At 56.5% G+C, this 27874-nt stretch overlaps 1 protein-coding gene across 1 annotated transcript; it reads left to right on the forward strand.

Annotated features, from left to right (window-relative positions):
• Positions 1-473: 473 nt before the first annotated feature.
• On the forward strand, positions 474-27101 carry CNTN2 (contactin 2). The gene is made up of 23 exons (XM_050327189.1): positions 474-629; positions 9767-9862; positions 13822-13966; positions 14340-14515; positions 14798-14893; positions 15150-15359; positions 16043-16142; positions 16391-16566; positions 17220-17356; positions 17833-17962; positions 18826-18976; positions 19251-19378; positions 19709-19884; positions 20533-20653; positions 21018-21176; positions 21299-21448; positions 22128-22198; positions 23094-23328; positions 24052-24167; positions 24501-24687; positions 25125-25237; positions 25312-25480; positions 25848-27101. Exons 2-23 carry the CDS (start codon positions 9808-9810, stop codon positions 25955-25957), a joined length of 3111 nt encoding a protein of 1036 aa, XP_050183146.1. The 5' UTR covers positions 474-629; positions 9767-9807; the 3' UTR covers positions 25958-27101.
• The last annotated feature ends 773 nt before the right edge of the window (positions 27102-27874 follow it).

The following is a 27874-nucleotide window of genomic DNA, read 5'->3' on the forward strand; positions in this document are numbered from 1 at the left end:
ATATATGGATCTATTGTATAATGTATCTGAATATTTAGGCACAGGGAGTGCATATGGACAGAAATACCTCGCAGAGATGGGCGTCTCTGCCTGTCACCCCCCACCTGGGGCTGATCCCTTCCCTGCTTCCACCCCACAGAGAGGGGCTCGGAGCCCTCCAAACCCCCCTGCCCCCCAGGCCCTACACCTGCTCCGGCCCCAGGGACGGGCCGAGCCGGCGGCGATCGGAGCAGGCGAGGGGGGCTCTGCCGGGGGCTGGGGGGAGCAGCAGGCAGGAGGCCGGGGGGATGAATTATGCATGATGCTGCAAGTCGCTCTGCCTCCCTGACTGGTCCTTGGACTGTGGCAAGTGAGGTAAAGGCAGGAGGAGGAAAAAAAAAACCAAAAACTCCCCCCCCTGCGCTCTCCGGGGAGCGGCGCGGTGGTTGGCAGCGAGCGAGGGAGCGCGCACGCAAAGGAGGGAGGGGAGGGAGGAGCACATCCTAATGCAGAGATGCTGCAGTGGCTCTGGGCACACACATCCCCACTCGGGCAGCCACCAGCCGAGCGCTGCCTCGCAGCCGAGCCCCCCGGCAGCGCCGAGGCCCCGCAGCCCCCCGGCCCATGCCCAGGCGGCCGCCCCGCACAAGGTAAGAGCCTTTCCCCCCGCCCCGCTCCGGCCCGGGGGGGATGGAGGGGGCTCTGCGTGCCGGGGCACCGCGTTCTGCGCCCGCCGGAGACAACTCGTGGTTGGGTTTGCTCTGGGGAGGGGGAACCTGCCGGATCGCGCTGGCCTCGGGCGCGGGGGGTGTTTTTGGGCATCCCCGGGCGGGCGGTGCCGGCGCCGGAGAGGAGCCGGGGGTGGAGTTGGGATCGGAGGGGCCGCGGCTGTGGCACTTGTGGCAGGGGCCGAGCGGCCGAGGCGGCCGCGGCTGTCAGCAGGAATGTCTCCTGTGGCATGAGCCTGGGAATAATTTTATTATTATTATTATTATTTGCCGCTGTCCTGCTCTTCCTGGCGCGTCGTGGCTCGAGGCACTCGGAGAGCCCACGCATGGGGTCGGGGAAGGGGGTTTGGGGTCCGCGGGGCTTCTGCTGCGCTGAAGGACTTCAGCATCTGCAGCTGAGCCCTGAGCACCCGAGAGTTTCCTCCCCGGGGAGGGAGCAGGGAGGCCGTGGTGTCCAAATTCACCTTCCTGGAAGGGCAGGTCCCAGGGGAGGGGAGGGAGAGGGGGGTGCTCCGGGCACAGGGAGGGGATTTGTGAGGCTGAGGTTTGGGTCAGGGAGGTTCAGGGCTGTGGGGAAGCTGCAAAGTCACGGATGAATTGCCCACCCCATGGCAGGAGGGGGGGGGGGCACCTGGCAGTCAGGGCATCCCTGTGCTCTCTCCCTGCTCACACAGGATGGATGTTGGGATGGGGAGGCTCCAGGTGGCTCATGAGGCTCCCCCTTTAAACTTCCCGAGCTCTCTCCTCATCCCACCCACGCTGCCCCACCGGCTCCGTCCAGCCCCACTCCACTCCCACCACCCCCAGCATCGTCCCTCTGGCTGCACTGGGGACTGTTCACAGGAGATTGTCCTCTCTCCAGGGAAACACTGGTTGCTTTGAGGATGGGAGGCAGCAGCCTCTGCAGCCCAGTGCTGGGAGCAATCCCAGCCCAAGGCTTTCCCCAGGCCCCCAGCACGGCTCAGCTCCTCCCAGGCCACCCCAAAATGGGCCTGCCGGAAGCTCTGAGGGCACAAAGCTCAAGCACGGGCTCTTGCATGAGATTTAGGAGCAGGTTTGCATCCAAAAACAAGACTCTCAGGGCCAGATAGTTGGTACTGAGCACACCCAGCAGCTAAAACAGCCCCAAAAGCCACTTGCTTTGCTCATACAGGGAAGCAGCGGGTCCCAAACTTTCTAGAAATAGCTGTGATTCTCAGGGGTAGATCAGAATCACCCAAAAGTGAAGGAAACAAAGCAAAAGGGTCATGTCCAGCCCAGCTGCTCCTGGGGCACAGGTAGATGGAGGCAAAGGGATGCCAACAGCTCTTCTCCATCCCCCGATCAACTCCCACCAAACAGAGCAACCACTTTTGTCACCCAGAATGTTTGCAGGGGGTTTAATGACCCGGGTTATCATCTTCTCAGCAGATTTACCACAGACAAATCAGAAAAGGCAGAACCTAAAGGTGTCATTAGGGAGGCATTTCCCACACTCCCACCAGCTCCACCTGCACAGGGAGGGTCCCTGGAGCTGGGAACCCACGTGGAGCTGAGCTCACAGTAAAGCACGGCCCGGCTGTTCAGCCACACTGAGAGCTTTGTATCGTCCAAAATCCAAATTAGCCGTGAAAACTCCCGGATCCTGATGAGAAGCAAAGACCTCCCCATGTTTCTCAGCAACCCCTGAGAGCTCCAAGCTCTTCCACAGCACTTTGTCCCTGGCACTGGCTGTGCCAACCCCCAGCAAAGCGGGAGGTTTGGAGGCGCTGGGATGACACAAACCCACGCAGCCACCTGGAAAACATCTCACCTCCAGGGATCTCCCGACAGCTCCCAGACAGCAGCACGGGGCTCCCTGCTCAGTGGAGCAGAGCTGGGGGAGGCAGGGTGGGATCTGTGGCCTCAGGGGTGGCTCCTGGCTCTGGGATATCTCCTGGTTCTGGGATGGCCAGCACGGAGCTCTCCCTGCTCAGGACAGGGATGGGGGTTGCTCTGTCTCGTGGGGGTTTGCTCAGCACATCCCTCTCCTTCCTAAATCAGCACCGTCACTGCTTCCCAGGGATGAGGAACTGCACCTTCCCAGGGAGGTTTTTTTTGGGGCTGGGCTGGTGGCAGTGGGACCCAACTCACACCAGGTTAACTTGCAGCACAAACAAACACTGCAGGCAGGAAGCCCCAGCAGGGACTTTTGGAGGTGTTGGAGCACAGATACAGGGAAAAAGGGGAGAGACTTCCTTGGGGAGTCCTTTAAGAGCCAAAAAACATGGATGGAAGAGGAGAAACACGGTTCAGATGTGCTGACAGGATGTATCAGGCTCTTTCTAGACACTTTCTGCCTTTTCCTACACTCAGTGTCTTCGGGTTCTCGTGGAGCTGGAGAGCAGGAACAGCTCTCAGCAGACAAGGAAACAGAGTCTGCTCTCAAGCCACCCAAAAACCCCTTTCCTTGAACCCAAAATGTTTTTTATTTCATGACAGACACTCCTGTCCCCATTGCCACCATGTGGGGTCCAGGGGTGTTCAGCATGACCTCAGGGAGGTGTCCCAAGACTTCAGGGAGCACACGAGGAATTCCCACCCAGAGCCAGCTCTAAATCCCAAATCCAGCCCCCCCACCCCCAGCAGCCTGGATGCTAAATTATTACATGTATTATTTATTGTACAGCCTGTGGAGCTGTCAGTCCTGCACCAGAGAGCCATAAAACAGGAAGGAAGAGGGATAAGTGTTTAGTGTTGATTCCTGCTTGTTTTCAGGAAGACAAGAGCAGCACTGTTTGGAGGCTGAACCCCAAAACCACTTCAGCAAAGGCAGAAGAGAAGGTTGGACAGTGGGGTGGTGCCTTCCCAGGAGCAAAATCACTGCAGGGGATCCCTTCCCCTTGTCCTGGGAGGGAGGGGGTTGGACACCAAGGTCCCCCCTTGGGGACATTGCACCTCCCCAGCACGACCTGTGCAAGAACCCAGTGGGGCAGTGGGGCCAAGGTGAGGGCTGAGGAGCTCTGTGGGGCTGGCAAAGATGCCCAGGAAGGCTCTGGGTAAGGTCCCACCAGCAGCCAGTGTCAGCCAGCAGCAGCAGCAGGCTGGGGGATCAGGGCTTCCCCTCCCGACACCTCCCCGGGGCTGCCTCAGCCAGAAGCTTTCCCAAAGCTCTCCACTTGTTTTTCCTCCCTCCCAGCACCAGTTCCTGCCAAGGCAGCAGCGGGGAGGGGATGGAGCAGGCTCTGGTGCAGGTAGGGAGCTATTTATACCTGTGCCACATCAAAGAGTCTCTGCTGCTGACGCCACGGAGCTCTAATAGCAGGGAGTGGGTGGGTTGGCGAGGCTGGAGGAGCTGTGGATGGCCCAGGGTTGAGGCAGAGCTCCCCACAGCTCAGCTCTGCCTGCTCCAGGCATGGAGAGGAAAGGGAAACCCGCAGTGGGGAGCTTTATTTTGGAGTTTTATTTTGGGGAGGAGGTGACCTCGACCCCCACCCAGCCTGCCCGACCCCTGACCTGTCTGAGCATCCCCTCCCCTGCAAGCCCAGAGGAATGAGCAGCATTTCCCAGGGACAGGAGGGGCAGGCTGTGCCCAGCCATGCTGGGGGGGTGCAGGGGAGCCTCTGTGAGAAGGACCCAATGTTTGGAACTTTCCCCACCAGCCTCAGCACGCAGGGGGATTTTGGGCAGACATCCCCTCCCTGTGCTCAGCTGGAGCCACTCGTGGCCTTGTTCTCCACAACTCTGAGCATCTTCCCAGCTGCTGTGGACTGAGCTATCGATTGAAACTGAGTCTGGAGGGAGAGCTCAGAGCTGCAGCCTGGCTTAACACCCCCAGCTCGTGGGGGATTCACCTCCCCAGCCAAACTTCCCCTGTCCCCTCCGCCCCGGGGTCTGCAGATGCACAGAGAGCTTTCCCGGCTCTTGCTGCAGCTCTGCTTTGTTCTCTCTCCTGCCCCAAGGCATCTCCTCGGGGCTGAGCTGCTGCAGCTGCCTCGAGGTCCCTCCTGGGGGTGGCACGAGCCTGGTCTGGCTGTGGGGACACCCCAGGCCCCAGCAAGACCTTCAGCCCCAAGAACCCTGAGGATCTTCCAAGGGTTTATTGCAGCAGAGCAGGGGATCAGGCGCCCCAAGGCACCAAGGTGATGGCAGCCAGAGATGGGAACTGGGTTGGTCAGGTGGGATAAAAGGAAAATAATGATGATAATAATAATAATGATAATAATAATAATGATAATAAGAAGAAGAAGGCAAAGCCGCTGACTGCAAAGCTCAGATCTAAAATTCAGGCTTCCCAACACAACAGAAGAGCAGGAAAGGCCCCCTGGTAACATCACCCTTTTTGTCAGAATTAGATTTTTCCCCCCTAGGGATCCCAGGCCCAGCCCAGCCCGTGCCCCCCACGCCCCTATTCCATGTCCCCCCCATTCCATGTCCCCCCCATTCCATGTCCCCCCCATTCCATGTCCCCGGGCCGAAGGCAGATCCAGGCTTTGTCTCCTCACAAAAGGGAGGGTTTGCCTGGATGGGGCTGAACCAAAAGAAAACTCCCACTGAGCCCCTGTGACAATGAGGGGCTGTGACCCATGATGTCCGTGGATGCACCAGCCAATTATTAGGGAAAAGCACTTAAAAGGCACAGGGAAAACAGGGAGCGCCAGGAGCCCGTGCCTGAATGCAGCTTTCCTGCTGGGATCACACCAGAGCCCGGCTGCCCCTCACACCAGGACCAGAAGGGCTTCTTTTATCCCCCAGGTGAGGCCAAAGCTCTCCCTGCTCTCAGCAGGAGCTGCTCCTGGGTGCCAGGGCTGCCTCACCACACGCTGAGCCCCCAGCACCCAGGACATCCACGCAGGGAAGCCCCAGAGCAGCAGCTCTTCTCCCAGCTCCTGGCTCCAACCTCACTGCAGGTCCTGGAGCCACCAACAGATCCCACCCCAGAGAAGCTCAGGAGAGGCTGAATTCAGAGTTTGCCTCTAAATCAATCTCCTGAGCACAGGCAGCTTTACAGGAGGACAGATCCATTACAACAAACCCATTTGTAACTCCCTGAAACACGCTGTGCTGGGGCGGACAGAGTGTTCCCAACCTTGGGGAGGGCTTGCAAGTCAAAATCCAGGGAACATCAAAAGCCTGCCCTTTCCAGCCTTTGCCAGGGTCCTGAATAAAAGAGGCACTCAGCACAGGAGGAGCTGCAGCATCACCCACCCTCAGGAGCAATCCTTCCCTGGGGAAGGCAGGGCACGAGGAGCTGCCCCACTTAAAAGTGCTCCTCTGGTCAGCAAGCACAGCAGATGGAATTCCACAGATTTATCCCAGTGATGGACAGTGCTGTGCTGGCCTTGTCACCTCCTGCCCAAGCCCATCTCCCACCAAAAGCCACCCCTGGCCTCCCCACACCCAAAATCCTGCTGGAGTCCCCCCCTCCAGGGGATGCTGCTCCACAGCCAGAAGCGGAGCTGGACCAGGACCAGGCAGTGCCTCCTCTCCTGGAGGAGGCTCAGGACTCCTCACAGCCTCTCTGCAGCTCCTTAACTCTTGTCTCCACGATAATGGATCGTTCCCAGACCCCAGGGGCTCCAGAGGAAAGGGCTAATGCACGTGGTTTCCCCCCTGGGCCCTGCTCCTGGAGGTATTAATGACAGCATCCATTAGCAGGGATGGCAGATCCCCTTTCAGTACAACAGAAGGCTCTCGAGTGACTGTCAAAATACCCCAGCAAGAGGGGAAAGAACAGGTCCCTGTGGCCCTCCTCTAATTAGGGACAGAGGGCAGGTCTGAACATGAGATGCAAAGTGTCTGGCCATGCTTTGGAGAAGGTCGGGTGCTCGGGGGTCGAGGCTTCGGAGAGGCCCCCGAGGCCCCAGCCCAGCCCCAGGTGTGATCTCAGAGCAGCCCCTCAGGCACAATTTGATCGTGGCTCTTGGCTGACGAGGCAGCCAGGACCAGGGAAGGCGGGATCCAAGAGGATGAGTTCATCCAGTCTCTGATTGCACATAAACTCAGTGTCAGCACTCGTGGAAATTCCTCTGTTACTCTCCCACGTCTCCATTTGGTGTTCCAGGAAAGGACACCTGTGAGGGGGACTCTGGGGAGGTGGAGGGGATGAGCACAGGGAAGTGGGAAGAGAAAATGTAGTGGATAAAAGGGATGAGAACAGATGGGGAGAGCGGGGTGGGAGGAGGCAGAGCCGGAGCCAGCCCAGAACCGGGATGGGAGCCGTGCTTTGACATCACAGATAATGAATCAACGAATAGTTCAGTAACTCAGATCAGCTTGATTTTCACACCGTGCCTGATTAGCTGGGCTGCAGGAAGTGAAGCCAAAGGGGGGTACTGAGGGCTGTAGTCCCATGGAAAGGCATCACAGCTCTTCCTTCCCTCGTCCTGCACCACCTCCCGTTTAGGTGGAAGCACAGGGACAGGCAGGATGCAACTTGCTCAAACAAACACATCAAACACAGCAAGTGTGAAGTGCTGATAAAACCAGGGAGGTGGCAGGAGCTGCCCAGAGGAGCCTCCAGCTCTCCAGGAGGGACAGTGGCCCACACTGACCTCCTCATGCTGCCTCCTCTTTAGTGCATGGATTTAAATGGAAAGAGAGCAGGTTTAGGTTGGACCTTAGGAAGAAATTCCCACCCTGGGAGGGTGGGGAGGCCCTGGCACAGGTTGCCCAGAGAAGCTGTGGCTGCCCCATCCCTGGATGGGATGAATCCCATTCTCAAGGCCAGGAGTGCCCTGGGATAGTGGAAGGTGCCCCTGCAGGGGTGGGATGGGATGGGATGGGATGGGATGGGATGGGATGGGCTGGGCTGGGCTGGGCTGGGCTGGGATGGGATGGGATGGGATGGGCTTTAAGATCCCTCCTGACCCAAACCCTCTGTGATTCTACAAAAAATAACCAAACTGAACTTTCCCACTGTCATTCCTGTTTGCTTTAAAAGTGAGAGGGAAAAGGAGTAAAGGAAGCAGAGCTGCAGCCCATCAGAGCTTCCCGGGGCAGCTCCTGGGCTGCAGATGGAGGATCCAGGCCCAGCAATCGGGGCTGGAAGCGATGGAGCAAAGACTCCCTGACTTTAATTTGCTGCTGCTGGTGCAGGAACAGCTCCACTGCTCCCTGCCTTCCTCAAACCCTCAAGGAAGCAAACTGGGGAGACCTGGAAAAGTCAACTCGTTAATTAGTGCAGAGCAGGCATGGCCTGCAGACCCCCCAGGCAGCTCTGCCTGCTCAGCACCCCCGGCTGAGGGACAGGGCAGGGAACAAAGGGGCAGTGTTTGCTGGAAGGCCGTGGGCTCAGGACACAGTTTGGGGTGTGACATCAAGTGATTTCATGTGACTGACTCACTCCAGGACTGCTGGAACAAATGGAGCAGCTTCCCTGTGGATGTGCCCCACGCCCTTCCTGCTTCATCCCCAAATTCCCTGCCCATAACGCAGCTCCCACCAGGAGCTGCCACGGCCTGATTGGAAACAGGGGGAAAAGGAGGCAGGGGTTCCTCCTCCCCCAGTCACACACCATAATTAAGCTCCAGCCTCATTCTGGGGCCTGGCAGATAACGAATCTCGCTGGGGGCAGAGGGGATGCAGCCCCCTGACCCAAGCAAGATAAAAATCAAGGATTTGGGAAGCTGCTGGGAGAGTTAAGCCTTCTCTCTGGGTGAGGACACAAAGAGGCCAGGCGGTTTTTGCAGCGGGCAGGGTCCCCCGGAGGGGTCTGGGGGGAGCTCTCCTGTTTGCTCAGGTGCAGCTCGGGGGCTGCTGGTCCTGCAAACCCGCAAAGCTGGGGCTGCATCCCCCGGGACAGCGGCTAATCCCGGCTCCGGGAGCTCGGGAGCAGCTCGGGCAGACAGATGGGCAGGGAGAGGAGCGGAGCAGCACCAGCTGGAGCAGGGGGATGAGCAGCACGGGCAGCCCCGGGAGCTCTTGGCAGCATCTTCTGTGGCTCACCGGGCTGCGCGCTCGGGAGGGCAGCCCGGGCTCCTCCTCCTGCCCGGTTCGTTAACAAAGAAGGGGAAAAAACCCACCCTAATGTCCCTGCTGGAGTTCCAGGGGAAGAGGTGCCTGTGCTGAAGCTGCTCCCCCGCCGGGAGAGCTCAGGGACCGAGGGCAGCACAAACGGCTCAGGGTTTGGGTGGTGGTTGGTAATTTTTGGGAGATCTCGGCTGTGGAGGGGACTGGACAGCGCTGCTGCCCCTGCTAATGCATCCCGGAGCACCGGGAAATGCCTCGGCACTCCCCATCCCTTCGTTAACTTCATTAACTATTCAAATGCACTGAACTTAAGGGAAAAGCAGGAAAGGACCCAGCCCCTGTGTTGCCTCTTTCCACGTCCCCCTGCAAGCCTGAGCTCCCTGCCTGGTGCTCTAAAGGCTGGGCAGCAGCACGTGGTGAGAAGCTGAGCCCCCCAACCCCTCCAGAGCGAGGGACTCGGGGCTGGCACAGCCCCCAAAATCAGGTAATGCCTGAGGAGTGTCCATTAAAGATGCTTTTTTCATAGAATCACAGGATCCCTGACTGGTTTGGGTTGAAGGGACCATAAAGGTCACCCAGTGCCACCCCCTGCCATGGGCAGGGTCTCCTTCCACTGTCCCAGGTTGCTCCAATCCCTGTCCAACCTGGCCTTGGACACTTCCAGGGATGGAGAGTCCACAGCCCCTCCCAACAACCTGTTCCAGGGCCTGCCCACCCTCCCAGGGAAGAATTTCTTCCCAATATCTGTTATTTTCACAAAGTAACAGATCATCCCTCCCCCCTCAACATCCTGTGTGCTTCTGGCTTTGTGGTTTTTAATCAGAGACGCTCAGAAGGGAGCTGTTATTTTTGGAGGTGGGGGGAAGGAGAGCAGATAACAAGGGGGGGAGGAACAACAACTCCCCAGCCAGATCTGCCATGCCAGGGAGAAAAAGAGCTCCTTCAGGCGCTGTTCTCCCCCCTGGGACAGCTGGATGTGACTCTGCCCTGGGCCTGTGGCCAGCAGGGTGGCACAGCTGGACGCTGAGCCCTCGGGCAGAGCCTCTGGAGTCACAGGATCATGGAATGCCCCTGGGAAGGGGCTCGGATCGCAGCTCCTCACAGCTCACCCCGCTCTCTGTCCCTGCCAGGGCCGTCCCCGTAGAGGCTCCAGGCCTTGAGCCGGCACAGGATGGGAGGCACCGGCGGGTTTGTCCACACGTCCCTGGCTGTCAGCACCTTCCTGGGTAAGAGCTGTGCTCGGGAGGGGTGGGAGGTGCCAGGGGGGACATGCCCTGGGCAGGCAGCAGTTGGGATCAGCCCTCCCTGGGCCGGGGCTCAATCCTTGGAGGGTTGGGTTGTGCTGCCCGGGGCTGTGTCTGTGTTATTCCCAGTTTTCCTCAAAGAGGACAGGAAGGGTTGACACACATCTCCCCCTTTCTAAATCCAGATTCAGGTGAAATCAGGAGATGCAGGAGGAATTTCCTCCTGCCAGTGGGAGTCACTCGTGGCGAGGCCGCTTCACCTCCTGGTTTTTCTAGGGATGCCTTGTTGGCCACGCCCTGACTGCAAAGGTTCCTGTTCATCAGGGACCTTTTCTGGATCTCAGGGACCACTTCTGGATCTCAGGGAGGCTCAGGCTGCTCTCTGCAGGTCCCTTTTCAGCAGGGAGACATTTCATTTCAGCCAGCTGAGAATTAGATAATGTCTTCAAGCTAATTCATCATCCTGGGCAGAGACTGCTCGCCTGTCCTTATAAATATCTAATTACCTTTTAATGTTCTCTGGATCCCCAAGGAGGCAGAAGGAGGGGTGGCTGCCCTAGATTGGGAGGCAATTATCCTGTTTGGAAATTGGTCTGACCCAAATCTGGGCATGGAGATGGACTTGGGTTCTCCCATTAACCACCTGAGTTCAGGCCAACTCGCTCCCAGTCCAAGCTGAGCCCCCCAAAACTGCCTCACTGGGAGGCCTGGGGAGGGTGATTTTCTCTGACCTCTGGCTGATGATGCAATGGATCTCAGGAGCCAGCTGGGACAGAGGGAAATCCTCACTGGGGACAGGAGGGAGGGACTGGGGACACAGCGATGGCAGCGAGGGATGAGGCTCAAGGAGACACCACAGAGCCAAAGCCTCCAGGTCTGGAGGAAAATGCAAAGGTTTAAAACTTCTCAAGTGCACAGGGACTACTCTCTAAAATCTAAACACCTCCCTGGCCTTTGTTCATTTGGTGAAAGCTCTGGAAAACCTTGAGATCTAAGGCTGGTTAAAGGCCTGACCCTTTGTTCCTCGCAAAGCTTCTCGTTAAAAATAACCCTCTGCTCCTCTGGGACCTGCCCTTCAAAAACAGCCACTGGGGTTGTGTGCTCAGACTGCCCCACACACCATTAATTGCCCAGCTCCCTGGTGTGCTGAGGCTCCAGGCTGTGGTCAGTGCTGGGGAGCCGTGGCCGTGTCCTGGGAGCTGGAATCCAGCTTGGGAAGCATTCTCAGCTGAGCCAATTTATCACCCCCTGCTCTCCAGAGCTGCCTCAGGGCTCAGCACAGAGGGCAAGGCTTCAGCCTCCTGCACACCTGGGCTTTCCAGGTCTGGCTCTCAGCATATTCCTAAAAATACACCACAAATAATGCCAGAAACGGGCCAGTGCCCAGGGAGGCTCTGGAGTCACCTCCCCGCAGCTGCTTTTCCAAATCTTCATTTTCAGATGTTCCACCTTCACCTGTTTCTATTTATTTTTGGTGCAGATATTGATTTTTCACTCTTACTGAAGGTCCTTGTGGGGGTGCAAGGGGTGTGTTTGCCATCCTTTCTGCTCTCCTGGCTGGATGCAGCACAGGAGATCCTGAGCAGGTCACTTTGCTCCTGGCAGGTTGAAGGAGACCTTTATTTTTGTGTCTGTTCTCCCTGTCATCCAACAGACAGAGCCCAAGGACAGAATGTCTTGGCAACATCAAAAATGAGAGTTCTGAGGGGACAGAAGTGGCCCAGACAATCAGTCTCAGGGATTCTGAGATTTACCACCCTGGTTTACTCTCAGTTCTTGATTCTTACCCTTGTCCCCATCTTGTAACTGTTTAATTATGGCTTTGATCTGAATTAAACAAACCCTTGTTTGTTTAATGAGTGAGCTCCAGGCATTTCACCCCCAGCACCAACCAGACACCTTGGAGCTAGATAAAAACTCACCTGAACTCCTGGCATTGATTTTGGATGGGAAAATCAATTCCTCCCAGTTGCAGTCCACAACCTTGGCAGGGAAAAAAGGGACAGCAGAGGAGAGCAAAGGGACAGAGAGTCTGGGTGGGAGCCGAGGGGAGGATGAGCCTCATTTGGCTCGACTGGAAAAGAGCATCCCACGAGAAAGGGCACGGATGGGAGTGGTAACAATATATATTTTATTTGTTAAATAAATAGAAATTATTTAGCCTGTGCTCCCCGTTAATCTCAAAATGTAAAGCTGTTAAACCTCAGCCCAGCCACTGCCATCTGTGAGAACACAGTTAACACACCTGTCAGAACACAATTAATAATTTCTTATTAATTCCCTGTTAACTCGTGGTTGTTTTCCCTGCTGGTCAGCAGTGTTGTTTCCAGCTGGGACTTGCTCAGCACAGCCACTGCTGACCCAACTGGGAGGAGATTTCCAGCTTCCACCAGCTCTTCCTTTAGGAATACAGGCGTTCCAGGAGGAAATGGCACTGGTTTGGAGGGGACACAGCCCTCAAAAACGCTGCTTTTCTTTCGTTCCAAAGAGCCAGCCACGGGCTCAGTCCCCTCCCCGTGTGACACCAGGCACCAGCAGGCTCCTCCAGCAGCACATCCCGAGCTCTGGGATAATTGCCTGGTGCTGGGACAGCTGCTCCAAAGCCACGGAGCCAATTAGCAGAGCCCCTCTCCCATCCCACCCTGCTCCCTGCACGGAGCCTGAGCCACAGGTAAAGAAAGGGCTGCTCCCCCTGCTCCCAGAGAGCTGAGCTGGCCCTTCCCTGCTGCAAGTTGCTCCTGCATAAAACATCAAACTCACTGGAGCCGCTTAATTTGAGGAGTGCCCATGCTGGGGAGCGGAGGGAAGGAGACAGATTGTGGGTTTGAGACAGTTATTAATTCAATTAGGAAGCATGGAAGGATCCTGGAGCTACAGGAGCATCTTGGAGCTTATCAGAGAACAGGGGACTGTGCTGGTGGCTCCTTCCCTGATAAGGGGCAGGCATTTCCAATGCCAGGGAGAAGACAGACCTGCTGGCAATTATCCCACCAGCTGCTCCTGCAATAAAGAGATTTCCAGGCAGCTTCTGCTTTGGTCTTGTTTACAGTGTCATTTCCAGACTAGATTTTGGACGGGAGCTTGGAGCAACCTGGGCTAGTGGAAGGTGTCCCTGCCCGTGGCAGGAGGGTGGAACTGGATGGGTTTTAAGGTTCCTCCCAGCCCCAGCTATCCTGGGATTCTGGTTTCCATGCAGTCTGCGTGGAAAGGGCCCTGCTAGGATTTGTTATTTATCTGAGACACGAGTCCCTCAGCGAGGACAGATGGCACTTCCCAGTGACAAAGGGTCACCAAAGGGTGGTGGTTCCAGAGGGGGGCCCAGACACAGCGTGGGAGAAGCCAGGAGGGTCCTTATGTTCCTCCTGTGCCTCAGCCTGAGCCGCACCCGCAACAGCAAGATGGGAATCAACCCCGTGTCTGAACGCCACAAAAGCAGCTTAAGGCTCATCCCAGCCATGGAATAGAATGGTCTGCACTGGTTTGAGCACCAGCAACCCACTGGTCTGAGTGGTCAGGAGCTGGTGATGCTGCAGGGGCTGAGTGGGCTGTCGGAGCCAAGAAGATCTCGGTTCTCCTCCCTGGTCCCTCATCCTGGAGAGGACAAGGAGGAACCACCCAGCCTGTGCAGACACAGGAGGGAACCAGGGAGGGCATCCAGGGCCTCCCAGCCCAGTGCTGTGTGCAGGTGGTTTTCCAAGGGGCGCGTGTCCGTGTCCTCCATCCGCACGTCTCCCTGGCAGGGCGGGATGGGGGGGATGCTCCGTGGGAAGAGCAGGCTGGGAGCCCCCAGCCGGGGCTGGGCTGTGCTGACAGGTGGGGTTGTGACTCTCACGCTGCTCCTCCTGGTCTCGCTGCTGCCGGGGACACCCTAGGGGGCTGAACAGGAGCGAGTTTTTAGGGAAAGGCAAGAGCAGCCGAGCGGGTTTTCCCTCTCTTTGCAGTCTGGTGCCAAGCCCAGAGCGGCACGAGGAGCTACGGGCCGGTGTTCGAGGAGCAGCCTTCCCACACCCTCTTCCCTGAAGGCTCAGCAGAGGAGAAGGTCACTCTGACCTGCCGAGCACGAGCCAACCCTCCCGCGACCTACAGGTGAGCTCAGCTGCTCCCTCTGCTGCGGCACGGGACGAAACCGGCCGGGATTTAATGTACAGACAATTATTGGCATGGGAAGGAGCCTCCTCGTCCACACGTGGTGGAGCTGAGGGGACTCAGCCTGGAGAAAAGGAGGCTCAGGGGGGACCTTCTGGGCTCTGCAAGTCCCTGACAGGAGGGGGGAGCCCAGGGGGGATCCTGGAGGGATTTTCCAACCTCAGTGATTCTGAGTTGTGCCATCTCTCCCAGGGCACAGCCAGGATACAAGTCCAGCTCCAATCCCAGCAGAGCTGGAACACCAACCAGCACAGCCCCAGGGTGTGGCCACGAGGATTTGGCCCCTCACTCTGCCCCCTCTCGCCCTTGGCAGGTGGAAGATGAACGGCACAGACATAGAGGTGGAGCCAGACTCCCGTTACAGGCTGGTTGCAGGGGACCTGGTGATCAGCAACCCCGTGAAAGCCAAGGATGCTGGATCCTACCAGTGCCTGGCATCCAACTCCAGAGGCACCGTGGTCAGCAGGGAGGCCTCCCTCCGCTTTGGCTGTAAGTTTGACTCCCCAGGGTAAAGGAAATGCAGCTGGGGGCCAACTGAGCCCCCCTGCTCACATGCAGAAATGTGGGGGAGCAGCTCTCCTGTCCCCCAACACCATCCCATGGAGAAACCCCCCCGGCACTTCCACGAGGGTGCCGTAGAAACTTGGTGTGCCGTGGACAAAACCAGTGATCCTTTGGGATCTCCCTGTGTACCACCACTGAGAAGACCCAGAGGTAAAGCACAGGGACCCCTCCAGCTTTCCCTGGCCGGGTTTCACTTTGCCCCTTCAGTTCTGCAGGAATTCTCGGCCGAGGAGCGGGACCCCGTGAAGATCACCGAGGGCTGGGGGGTGATGTTCGCCTGCAGCCCTCCCCCCCACTACCCAGGTAAGGCTCTGCAGCTCCACATCTCCCCTGGCAGGGGACACACAACACAGCAAGGGATTCCCGGGCATGGGAATCCCTCCCTGCCTCTCCTGGGGGATTTCAGGGAAGGAGATCTGAGGTTTATTCAGACCGTAAAGCAGCAAAGCAGAGGCAGAACCCGGCGTGTCCGAATCCAAGGACTGGGCTGGGTTCATCCCTCCTGGGAGAGCCCAGACAAGCCGTGCAGGTCATTCCTCCCCTCCCTCCTTCCCCCCAGGTTTATCCTACCGGTGGCTCCTGAACGAGTTCCCCAATTTCATCCCGGCTGATGGGAGACGTTTCGTCTCCCAGACCACAGGGAACCTCTACATCGCCAAGACAGAGGCCTCTGACCTGGGCAACTACTCCTGCTTTGCCACCAGCCACATCGACTTCATCACCAAGAGCGTCTTCAGCAAGTTCTCCCGGCTCAGCCTCGCGGCAGAGGGTCAGTGCTGCTGGATCAGGGCTCTTGGATCAGCAGGATAACGCCAGTTATTGGGGTGGGAAATGCAAAATTCAGCCACCCCACGGGACGCCAGCAGTGCCCAAATCACCTACCAGGCTCTCAGGGGAGCTTAGGAGCTTATAAAAATATGGATGGGCTGGAAATGGGGGAGAGGCAGCCCTCTCTCCAGGCTTCCCTGTGCAGGTAGAGAACCCCCCCATGGCTGAGGTTTTTATCTTTAAAAAGTGCTTCTGGGGCAGGGAAAGGGAGTTAAACAGGCAGGAAGGCCTGGATGGAGGGGTTTGCAGCAACCTGGGCTAGTGGGAGATTCCCTGCCCAGGGCAGGTGGAACTGGATGAGCTTTAAGGTCCCTTCCAACTCAAACCATCACAGGGTTCTGTGGCTCTAGGAAACCAAGGAGAAATAGCCCTGAGATGCTGTAAAGAGATTTTTTAGATACTGTTGTAAAAAGCAAATGAAACCTCTGCCCCCTTACCCAGACACACAAAGGTTTTGGTAAGTCAGGTCCCTCTGCCCTTTGAGACCTCCCAGGTGGCACTTTGGAGTCCTCCAGGACATTTTGGAGTCCTCCAGGACATTTTGGAGTCCTCCAGGATATTCTGAAGCCCTCCAGGATATTCTGAAGCCCTCCAGGACTCCTCAACATGTTTCCCCCCTGGCAGATGCCCGGCAGTTCGCCCCCAGCATCAAGGCCAGGTTCCCTGCAGACACCTACGCCCTGGCAGGGCAGGTGGTGACTCTGGAGTGCTTTGCCTTTGGAAAGTGAGTGCAGTGTCCGTGTCACTTGGGATGGGGAGGGAATGGCAGAACCTGCAGCCTCACACCCCCTCTCTTCACAACAGCTCTGCTGAAGGGCAGAGAGGGGGGCAGAATGGGAAAAGGGAAGTGGCTGCAGCCATCTGTGCTGCTGGCCAGGGCCCAGCTGGGAGGGAGGGGACCCCAGGGACACGGGGACGGGGTTGCTCTGGGCTGTGGTGTCACCCGGATTCACCAGGCTGGCTTTTCCTCAGCCCTGTTCCCCGGATAAAGTGGAGGAAGCTGGATGGCTCCCAGTCCTCCAAGTGGATTGGCAGCGAGCCCCTCCTGCAGATCCAGGACGTTGGCTTCGAGGATGAGGGCACCTACGAGTGCGAGGCCGAGAACATCAAAGGCAGGGACACCCACCAGGGCCGCATCATCATCCAAGGTGAGCCCTGAACGTGTTTCACCCCAGGGAACACACAGAAACATGTGGCTTTCATTTAAACATGTGCCTCTCTGGAGCACAGCACCAACTGAGGCTTTGGGAGCAAAGCCACCACCTGGAATCCTGCCTCTTATCCTGAGGTTCAGGAATGGCCTTAGGCTGAAGGAGGGCAGGGTTAGATGGGATATTGGGGAGAAATTGTTCCCTGGGAGGGTGGGGAGGCCCTGGCACAGATTGCCCAGAGAAGCTGTGGCTGCCCCATCCCTGGAAGTGTCCAAGGCCAGGTTGGACAGGGCTTGGAGCAACCTGGGACTAGTGGAAGGTGTCCCTGCCCATGACAGGGGTTGGCACTGGGTGATCTTTAAGGTCCCTTCCGACCCAAACCAGTCTGGGATTCCATGACTCCATGATTCAGGAATGGCTGCATTAACTCTTAAGAGGAGAAACCATCAAGTTCTTGCTGGATGTGGGTTCCTCCAGTGCAGCCAGCCCAGAGCAGCAGCCGCAGCCCTGCAGGACTCGGCTCTGCCTCCCTGCACAGGAGGCCGAGGCTGCGAACCCACCGTGCCAGCCAACGTGCCACGGGCATCCCGCTGGCTGCCTGGCAGCACTGCCCCCTGAGCTGAGCCCCTGGCTCTGCCCCTCTCTTGCAGCCCAGCCCGAGTGGCTGAAGGTGATGACGGACACCGAGGCCGACATCGGCTCCGACCTGCGCTGGAGCTGCGCGGCCGCCGGCAAACCCCGGCCCACGGTCAGGTGGCTCCGGGACGGGCAGCCCCTGACCTCCCAGGTACCCCTGGCAGCCCCCCAGGCCCCCCACCAGCTCCCAGCACTGACCCTGCTCCTCCAGCCCCAGCCCCTCCTCCTGCCTCGCTGCAAACGCATCTCCAGCCCGTTTCTCACCCCGCATCCCTGTTCCATGTGCCCCCATGAGGCTGCAAAGCAATGCCACGATCCCAAGTTCCCCTCTCCTGGCACTGCCATTGCTTCATGCAACTACAGGGACTCACAGCCAGTTATCAGGGCAGACAAATAGCTGTCCTGGGGTGACCTGCACGTTGCTGCTCGGCGGTCTCAGCAAACAGAGCACGGCGACGTGAGGGGAGAGACTGGACAGCCATGAAAACACACCCTGAGTTTTCTCCCATGGAAAACCAGGCTGGCTCCTGAGAGCCTGCAATGAAACTCAACCCTGACCACCCGAGGATTGAGTTGCCTTTTTTTTTGTTTTTCTCATCTAACGGGTTCATCCTCTTGTTTGCACAGAACCGCATCGAAGTGAGCGGTGGAGAGCTGAGATTTTCCAAGCTAGTCCTGGAGGACTCTGGCATGTATCAGTGTGTGGCTGAGAACAAGCATGGCACAGTTTATGCAAGCGCTGAATTAACAGTGCAAGGTAATTCCTCCCTTCCCAGAGCTCTGGGTTTCAATGGGACACTGAAGCATTTCAGACTCGTCCTGGTGCTCACAATCCCAGAGTCAAGATGGGAGCAGACCAAAACTGCTTCACTCGCCACTGAGACGTGGTTGCTGGTTCAGCAAGACACTCTACAACCCTTTAAAATCTAAATCCTGTGTAAATTCAGTAACTCTGAAAAGAGAACAAGGACATCTGTTTAGCCACAGAAAGTGTGCACCCAGCAGCAGCACTAAAAATTCTCTTCCACTACAAGCTCCTCTTTTTTGGAGGGAAAAAGATCAAAAAAACAGGAGTTCAGCATCCATTCAGCCTGCCTTGACAGATGGTGACTGGAGCTGAACCGATGCCAAACCTGTTCCACATTAGTCTAAAAGTTTATCTCCTCGTGGTCAGGAGATTCCAGAGGTAAATTAAAGGCCCTGAGCTCAGCATTAAGACACTGAGGGCAATCCCAATTCTCTCTGCAGTCCTGGGAGGAGTTTGGGACGAGCTGGATGTCTGCACTGGGGACTTTGGGCAGGATATTGAAGAGAATATCCTCGACACTTTCCAAAGCAGCTGTTCTTGTGCCTCTCCAAGACCTTGCACTTGTTAGGGCCATTCCCATCGCTGCGTGTGACAGGTGTGGCACACGACACCTGCCTCAGGTGTGTCACCCAACACCTGCCCTGGCAGGTGTTAGAACCCACCCAGCAGCCGAGGAGCCACCCCTTCATCCTGCTCTCGCTTCTCTTACCAAGTCATCCAACAACAAATCAATACCCAGCCACACAGCACTTCAGATGCCCCCAGAACAGGGGGTTCTGACCATTCCCTAATCCTGTTTTTCCCCCCTGTAGCCTTAGCTCCAGATTTTAGACTAAACCCAGTGAAGCGGCTGATCCCGGCAGCCCGGAGTGGGAAGGTCATCATCCCCTGCCAGCCACGGGCAGCACCCAAAGCCACTGTGCTCTGGACCAAGGGGACTGAACTTCTGGTCAACAGCAGCAGGTAGCAGCACAGACTCAGCTTCTACCTAGAAACTGTAGCTAAAACCACTTCTTTTTTCTTGCCAGAAGACTGGACTTGATGAGCCAAATGTGCTGCTCCGTCCCTGAGCTTTGTTGTTCCTCTAATTTCTTCTTTAGAAAACTCCTACATAATATTTTTCTGTCTGTCTTTATTCCCGGTTTCTCTAAAAGCAGCAAGTGCTGGAAATTACCAAGGGGTAGAGAGTGAACAGCCATTTTAACTTTGTTCTTGTGTGGTTCCTCTCCCTCTCCAGGGTGACTATTACTGCAGATGGCACCTTGATCCTCCAGAACATCAGCAAATCTGATGAGGGAAAATACACCTGCTTTGCTGAGAATTTCATGGGCAAAGCCAACAGCACTGGAATCCTCTCTGTTCGAGGTAGAGCTGTTTGCCTTGATTTGGGGTCAGTCGAGCAAGAGACGTCTAAGAATGACTGATGGGGATATTTCTCCTCTCCTTATACCCCCAAAACCGATGCAGTACTCAGGGAGTCAAAGTCATTTCAGCCCGTGGAGCAGCAAAACCTTCTGCTGACCCACCACATCCCCCACCAACCCTGAGACGAGCACTTCCCTTCCCTAATGACTGCCATCCCTCCTCTTCCTCCTGTGAAATCCAGAGGGAGGACCAGCTGGGAGGTGTCTGTTGGTTGGGATACTGGAACGTGGACATGCACAGCTGACAGCCCTCCCTGCTCTTTCCCTGCAGATGCCACCAAAATCACACTGGCACCGTCCAGTGCTGACATCAACGTGGGGGAGAACCTGACCCTGCAGTGCCACGCGTCCCACGACCCCACCATGGACCTCACCTTCACCTGGGCCCTGGACGATTTCCCCATCGACTTCGACAAGTCCGAGGGGCACTACCGGCGAGCCAGCGTGGTGAGGGGAGGGGGCACTCATGTGCCACCAAAAGGGACAGGGAATTACTGTCAGCCTCATTGTTTGTGTGTCTGGGGTGGGGCTGAGACTGGCTGGGCATCAGCGCCCACCAAAGCCACTCCATCAGAGATGTTCTGAACTCCCCATCCCTGCAAGTGCCCAAGGCCTGGTTGGATGGAGCGACGTGGGATAGTGGGAGGTGACCCTGCCGTGGCAGGGGCTGGGATGGGATGATCTTTAAGGTCCCTTCCGACCCAAACCATTCCAGGATTCTGTGATCACTCTCCTCCTCAGCTGGATGAGGGAGAGGGGAAGGCTCGTGGGTCGAGAGAAAGACAGGCAGAGATCACTGAGATCACCCAGAGATCACTGAGATCACCCAGAGATCACTCAGAGATCACCGAGAGATCACCCAAAGATCACTCAGAGATCACCCAGAGATCACCATCACGAGCAAAACAGACTCAGCACAGACCTCTCTTGGGGCCAGCTGGCACTGGCTCCATCCCACATGAGGGAATTTCCAGCAGCTCCTCACAGATCCCACCTCCACCCCCCACCCCATGCAAACCCAAACCACGAATTGGGTGGCCTGTGATGGGGTTCAAACACCCTCCCTCCCCACTGTGTGCTCTCTGTCCCCTGCAGAAGGAAACCATCGGGGACCTGAGCATCTCCAACGCGCAGCTGAAGCACTCGGGGCGTTACACGTGCACAGCCCAGACCGTGGTGGACAGCGCCTCGGAGTCAGCCACGCTCACCGTCAGGGGTAACTGCTCTGGCAGGAGGTTCCCTGCTCCTTACAGGCCCTAAGTTAACAGCATGGCCCTTGCAAGGCATCAGTTTGCCCTTCCCCTGCAGCCACCCCACTGTCTGATACCTGAGCTCCATGACAAAGTTCATTGGGCAGGGTGGTTTTCAGTCACAGGTTGGCCCTGATGGTCTTGGAGGTCTTTTCCAACCTTAGTGATTCTGTGAGGTTTGAAAGGAGCTTTTCTGGAGGGTAAAACCGGAGGTGAGGCCTCCCAGCCTCCAGAAGGGAAAGGCCTGATGTCAGTTCATGACCTGCACAAGGCAAAGAGCAATGAACCTCCAAATCTTTCGTCTCAGTAACGCATCCATTTGTCTCCCAGGGCCCCCAGGCCCCCCCGGGGGGGTGGTGGTGAGAGACATCAGTGACACCAGCGTCCAGCTGAGCTGGAGCCGTGGCTTTGACAACCACAGCCCCATTGCCAGGTACCTCATCGAGGCCAGGACCCTCCTCTCCAGCAAGTGGAAGCAGATGAGGACCAGTAAGTGTCTCGATGGCAGCACCGGGGACACGGCCCCTGAGGGCCACCAGGCGCTGATGAGTCCTTGCTCTGGGCTGCCACTCGCTCTACTGGCCCTCCTCTGGTGTTATTGGATTATATAGATCCTGTAAACATTGAAGGCAATGCAGAGACAGCCCAGGTGGTGAACCTCATCCCTTGGATGGATTACGAGTTTCGGGTCTTGGCCAGTAACATCCTGGGAGTGGGGGAGCCGAGTTTACCCTCCAGCAAAATCCGCACCAAGGAAGCAGGTAGGTGTGGAGACACCCGTGGGAACCCAAGGGATCCCTCCCTGCCTGCTGGAGGGGGAAGGCTGGCTTGGTCCCAAAGGATTAATCATCCCCCTGAGTGCTCCTGCAGGTGAGGCCATCCCAGGATTTTCCTCCTCTCTGCCCATTTCCGTGTCAAACACGAAGCAGTGGCAGAGCTGGCAGTGACCTCCCCGGAATTAGAGCCAATATATGAAAGCATTATAAACCCTACCTTCAAACCCTGAGCCTTCTGGGCAGCAAGGCAAGGAAGGGGAAAGAACTATTACATCACAGAGCACAGTTCTGCGAAAACAAGGCGGATTTCCCAGCAAACAGCCGGGAATGTTCATTCTGGGAATGTTCTGGCTGCCTGAACGGGCCGGCACAAGGGCTGGAGGAGCAGCAGCAGAACTGCTCTCAGTGTGCCACATTCAAACCAAGTCCTTTCCAGTAAAAACTCCCCCCTCCTCCTCATCCCTGCCCCTGAGCTTCACCCCTGTCCCCTCGGAGAGGAGCTGCCCCCGGGTGGGTGGGTCAGGCACGAGCCAGTGTTGCAGAGCTGATTTCCACGGGTGGAAAAAGGAGGGACCAGCCCTCCCACGGGAGCTGTGCTCGCCCCCATCACTGCCACCCCCTTAACCCACCCTGTGCTGTCTGCTTTTGTTGGGGGACCTGACAGCACCTACTGTGGCACCATCTGGGCTCGGCGGCGGTGGAGGGGCTCCCAACGAGCTCATCATCAACTGGACGGTGAGTGCTGGCTGGGGGCCCAGGGGAGGAGCCTGTGCCGTTCCCTGTGGGAAATCCCTGCTCCAGTTAGGATTCTGTTGAGCCAAACTCCGTGCTTGGCCAAAAATCTCGCTGCTTTTGCTGGAAATGATAGAAATTCCCTAAATTTTTGATCAGTGGCAGCGAGTTGAGGGGTTTGGTTTTGCAGGCTCTTGTCGGTTTGACCTTTAAGCCACCGAAGCTTTGAGTTCCTCTGGAATGGCTCTGATAGGCTTTAGTAGACAAGGCTTGAGGCAGTTGAAGATTGGACATCTGGGATGTTAAACTCGTGGCCATTCAGAGACATGGTGGAGTAATCAGAAGATCCAGAGGGGATTAACAGAGACATCAAAGCCTGGGAGTTGGAGACTCTCAGTCTGAGGATAAGGGGAGCAAAGAATAATACAGAGCAAATCAGCCAGTGAAGGACAGAACACTAATTAATGAGGGTAATTGTGTAACTTAGAGCCAATGAACGCTGATTTCTTTATTTGATAGAACAGGATGCAAGGGAACATAATAGGATAGAATAGAATGGAGTGGAATAAAATGGAATAGAATAAGAGTAGAATAAGAATAAGAATAGAATTAGAATAGAATAGAATAGAATAAGAATAGAATAGAATAGAATAGAATAGAATAGAATAGAATAGAATAGAATAGAATAGAACTAGGAATAGAATAGAAATAGAACTAGGAATAGAACTAGGAATAGAACTAGGAATAGAATAGAAATGTGTGAAAATTCTTGAAAGGGGCACAGGCAGCTGGAAGAATTTACTCCCTCTCTCTGGCCAGGTCCACCAACCCTTCAAAGGTGGGGTTTGGGGGTTTCATTCATTTTTGGTGAGTCTGAAGGCACTCTCTCCCCTCACAGCCGACTCTGAGGGACTACCAGAACGGGGATGGGTTTGGGTACATCGTGTCCTTCCGGAGGAAGGGCTCCCAGGACTGGCTGATGGCGCGGGTGCCTCACGCCGAGTCGCTGCACTACGTGTACCGCAACGAGAGCATCGCGCCCTACACCCCCTTCGAGGTGAAGATCAAGGCCTACAACAGGAAGGGAGAGGGGCCTGAGAGCCTCACTGCCATCGTGTACTCGGCTGAGGAAGGTAAAGGGGCTGCACAAGCTTGGGGAGAGTCAGCCTGGAGGACCCCAGAGCCCCTCCCGCTGCCTAAAGGGGCTCCAGGAGAAGCTGGGGAGGGACTCGGGACAAGGGATGGAGGGACAGCCTTAAGCTGAAGGAGGGCAGGTTTAGATTAGATATTAGGGAGAAATTCTTTACTCTAAGGGTGGAGAAGCACTGGCATAGGTTGCCCAGAGAAGCTGTGGCTGCTCCATCCCTGGAAGTGTCCAAGGCCAGGTTGGATGGGGCTTGGAGCAACCCGGGATAGTGGAAGGTGGAACGAGACCAACTCCAATGTCCCTTCCAACCCAAACCATTCTGTGCCTGCAGAGACTCAGAATTCACCCTGTTCTGTCCTCAGCCAGGTCCCTGCTGGGTCTGTCTGGGAGCTCAGTGACAGGAGGGGTTCCTTTGACTCCCAGAACACTGTGACGTTCAACTGCTCCTTCAAACACCCAGAGATGTTCCCTGAGCCCAGCCACGACTGCCCCAGAGCCTCAGAGCAGACACAGATCCCCAGCACACACAGCTGTGGCCCTGCTTGTCCTCCTAAGTCCCTGAATCCCTTCCCCTCTCTCTGCTCTGTCCCACACCACCAGCTGTCTGCCTGCAGGGGGATGGGGCTGCAGGACAGCCCTTTGTCTGGTGCCCAAGTGATGCTGCCAGAGCCAGCAGAAGGATTTTATTCCCTTTCATTGTCTTTTTCAGAACCCAAAGTGGCTCCTTACAGAGTTGTGGCCAAGTCCGTTCTGTCCTCGGAAATGGATGTGTCCTGGGAGCCCGTGGAGCAGGGGGATGTGGCTGGAGTGCTTTTGGGCTATGAGGTACGGGCCTGGAATGGGAGACACTGAGGCTGAGATGGGAGAGCCCAGCACAGAAAACTCCCCCGGGGTTAAGTGAGGTGGAAGGAAACAGCGTTTTGTTGCCAAAGGGGGAGGAGAGTGAAGAGCCAAGTGGCTCTGGTGGGGCTGGGACTCACTGGAGAGACTAAGAGAGAAACATCCCATTTGTCCTGTTTGCCTTTCCACCTTAATCCCAGGCACACACCAAGCACAGCACACACTAAATAATACCAGAGGGTCTCCAGCCCTGGCTGGGGCTGTGGCTCTGCAGGTGCCTCCGTCCTCACTAAACCCACCCAGTCCTTTTCTGCCCAGATCCGGTACTGGAAGGACGGGGACAAGGAGGAGGCAGCTGACAGGGTGAGGACAGCAGGGCTGGTCACATCTGCCCACGTGACAGGGCTGAACCCCAACACCAACTACCACGTGTCGGTCCGAGCCTACAACCGGGCTGGGACCGGCCCGCCCAGCGCCTCCACCAACGTCACCACCACCCGACCACGTGAGTGAACCCTGACCCCCCCCAGGCTGCACATCCTCCTCCCCAGGGTCCCCAAAAAGCTGATTCACCCTTTGTCCTGCTGCTCTGAGGCCATTTTATGCCATCCCTAAAGCGGTTCCCTGAATTGTCTGAGCTCGATCTCTGTGCATCCCCCACCTGAAATCTGTGCATGCCTCATCTGAAATCTCTGTATCCCTCACCTGAAATCTCTGTATCCCTCACCTGAGGTCTCTATCTCTCACCTGAGGTCTCTGCATCCCTCACCTGAAATCTGTGCATCCCTCACCCAAGCTCTGTGCTCAGGGTCACGTTTGGTGGCCTTTAAGCCAGCCCCAGCCCTGGTGAACATCAGCCCCGGTCACAGAAGCCTCAGGAGGCGGTTGTAAACCAGCACAGCCTGAAATCGCTGAGCCCCTGTCTCGCTTTGCATCCCTCAGCACCAAAAAGGCCACCTGGCAACATCTCCTGGACTTTTTCCGGGTCCACAGTCACCATCAAGTGGGACCCGGTGGTGGCGAGGGCGGATGAGTCGGCAGTGACGGGGTACAAGGTACAGGCTGGGCTTCCCCTCCGGGGCGGGTGACCCCGAGGAGAGCACAAACTCAGAGTTCCCTCTCCCACCAGATGCTTTACAGGCAGGATTCCCACTCTGCCCCCACCCTGTACCTGGCCAGCAAGAGCCGGATCGACATCCCGGTGCCCGAGGATTTCACCCACGCCTTCGTGCAGATCCGGGTGACGGGGCCGGGCGGCGACGGAACCCCGGCAGAGGTTCACATCCTGCGGAACAGTGGTAGGCTCATCCCTCTGCCCACACCCACCCCAGGCACAAACAGCCCTTCACGAGGTGCTTCCTTGGAGCTCAGAGTCACCTGCAGCTCATCCACCCTGCCTTCCTTCCCACCTCTGAGCTGTGACAAAGGATGACCCAGACACACCTCCTCCCCCAGCTGGTGACAGCACGGTGTAGCCAGCAGTGCCAGGGTGTTTTTCAATCCCACTCTCCCTTCCAGGGACACGAGAGAACATCCCACACCAGTATTTTAGTATTATTGAGATTCTGGAATTGGGCTTTTCCAGAAATGGCCCCCAGCCAGCCCCTTCCCCTCGGGCACCCACCATTCGTGCAGCTGCTCCTTCCCTCTCCCTCTCTTTTTCAGGGACGAGTATGATGGTGGAAGACTCTGTGGCCAGGCCAGCGCCCCACGTCATGGTGATCACCACCCACTCCCTGCTGATGGTGGCCCTGATCCGCTCCCTGGAGCTCTGACCGAGGCCACCCACGGGACTCGGGACACGATTTACCCCCACCCCGAGCCGGGGGGGAACCACAACACTTGGCTGCTGCAACCCCCACTTCATACCAGAGCAGCACCACAGCGAGAGGATTTGGCAGAGGAGGAGGAGGAGGAAAGAAACAGCTTTTTGGTTTTTTTTTTGCTTTGGAGGAACGTGAGGTTTTCGTACGAGACGCGGCTCTTTAACCGATTAAACTTTTTTTTTTAAAGAAAGGAGTAAAAGGAAGAATTCCCCGGGAATTCTGCAGCCAACTGCCCCTCCCCACCCCCCATCCCCACGGTACCCAGTAGGTTTTCTGCCTTATGAAGCCATGTATGAAATAACCAGACTGCTAAATTGGACTTTTTTTTTTTTAAACTCTGTACAGTGAATTTTTTTGGGGAGGGAGGGGAGGGACAGGGAGGACAGGGATTGAGAGTTTGGTGAGCACATTCCACACCAGCCCCATCCACCTCTGAGGAGTTATGGGACAGGATTTACTCCTCCTTCCCCGTAACATGAGCCAGATTCTGCAGCAACCAGCCCAAGGAGCTAAAGCCACAGGAGGATTGATCTCTGCCCCAGCCTGGGGTTTGTCTCAGCTGCTCTGAGGTGCAACTTCAGCGTTCCCCACATCCCACGTGCTTTTCTGGGGTGGTTTCGTTAACCCTGTTTGCTTCTTTCCTCCCTGTCTGGGGAGCAGGGAAAAGGAGATGTTTTTCTAGGGGAAAAAAAAAAAAAGTAGTTCTGCTTAAAAAATGGAGGTGTCAATAAATCCCAGTTCAATAGAGGGGCTTGAAGGAGGAAGGAAAAAAAAAATTACATAATTAAAACAAGAAGTGGAGACTTGAGGAAGCCACCACTGGGACAAGAAGGAAGAGTCTGGACTCAGATTCATCTCCCTGCACACAGAGTTCAGCCAGCCAGGCCCAGCCTGGGGCTGCAGGACTGAGATCCAGCCCAAGAGGTTGCTCTGGTGTTCAGGCTCAGCAGCTGCTGCACATCCCAAAGCACAGGGAAGCTGAGGGGGCACCTTTAGCTGGGAACAGATGGGATGCCCCACTCACTGAACTGGCTGGGAATGGATGCTCCTGCTGAAATCTCTGCCTCCCAGTAAAGCAGATGACCAAAGTTAATGAGGATTGATTGGTGTTGCTGCGGGGTTGACCCCCAGGGTGCTTTTAGGGGCCTTTCCCTCCCTCCTGCCCCAAGGACAACACTCCCAGCCCCCAGAATTCCCTGGCAAAAGGGCTGCAGCTGCAGCACTGAGCCCTGCCAAGGCCCTGACACAATTTCCACACTAAATGCCAATTCCTTGCCCTTTTTAACCATTTTCAACTGCTGTGTCCCAAGTCCTGGGGAGCATTTGAGAGATCACAGGCTGCCCAGGGCAGTGAGGGACTCACAATCCCTGGAATTATCCAAAAGATGTGCTGATCTTTGGACTTGATGATCTTCAAGGTCCTTTCCAACCCTAGTGATTCCATAAACCCCTGGTCTCCCAGAGTGATGCCTACTGTAGATATCCAGAGTATCCCATCACAACCATTCCCCAGCCCTGGAAGCAAAGAGGGAGATGCCCAGGTGGGTTCCCAGGGTGGGATGAGGGAGGGAAAAGGGAAAAGGGAAAAGGAAAAAGGGAAAAGGAAAAAGGGAAAAGGGAAAAGGAGGGATCTGCAGAGATTCCACCCATCACTCGTGTTCTGAGCTCAGGGATTTCTGCTGCCAAGGGCTCTGTCAGGGCAGGGGCAGCATCATTACAGACCCCAGCAGGGAGCAGCCAGGATTGGGATGAATCCCTGCCCACAGGGGCACTGCTGCCTTCCCAAGAACCATCATTAAACGTGCTGCACATGGCATCAACCAAAGAGACAAATGGATCCAGGCTGACAAACAGGCAGGAGCTGCT

Source organism: Myiozetetes cayanensis, unplaced genomic scaffold (assembly GCF_022539395.1).
Source record: "Myiozetetes cayanensis isolate MyiCay16 unplaced genomic scaffold, myiCay2020 scf32, whole genome shotgun sequence".
Taxonomy (NCBI): domain Eukaryota; kingdom Metazoa; phylum Chordata; class Aves; order Passeriformes; family Tyrannidae; genus Myiozetetes; species Myiozetetes cayanensis.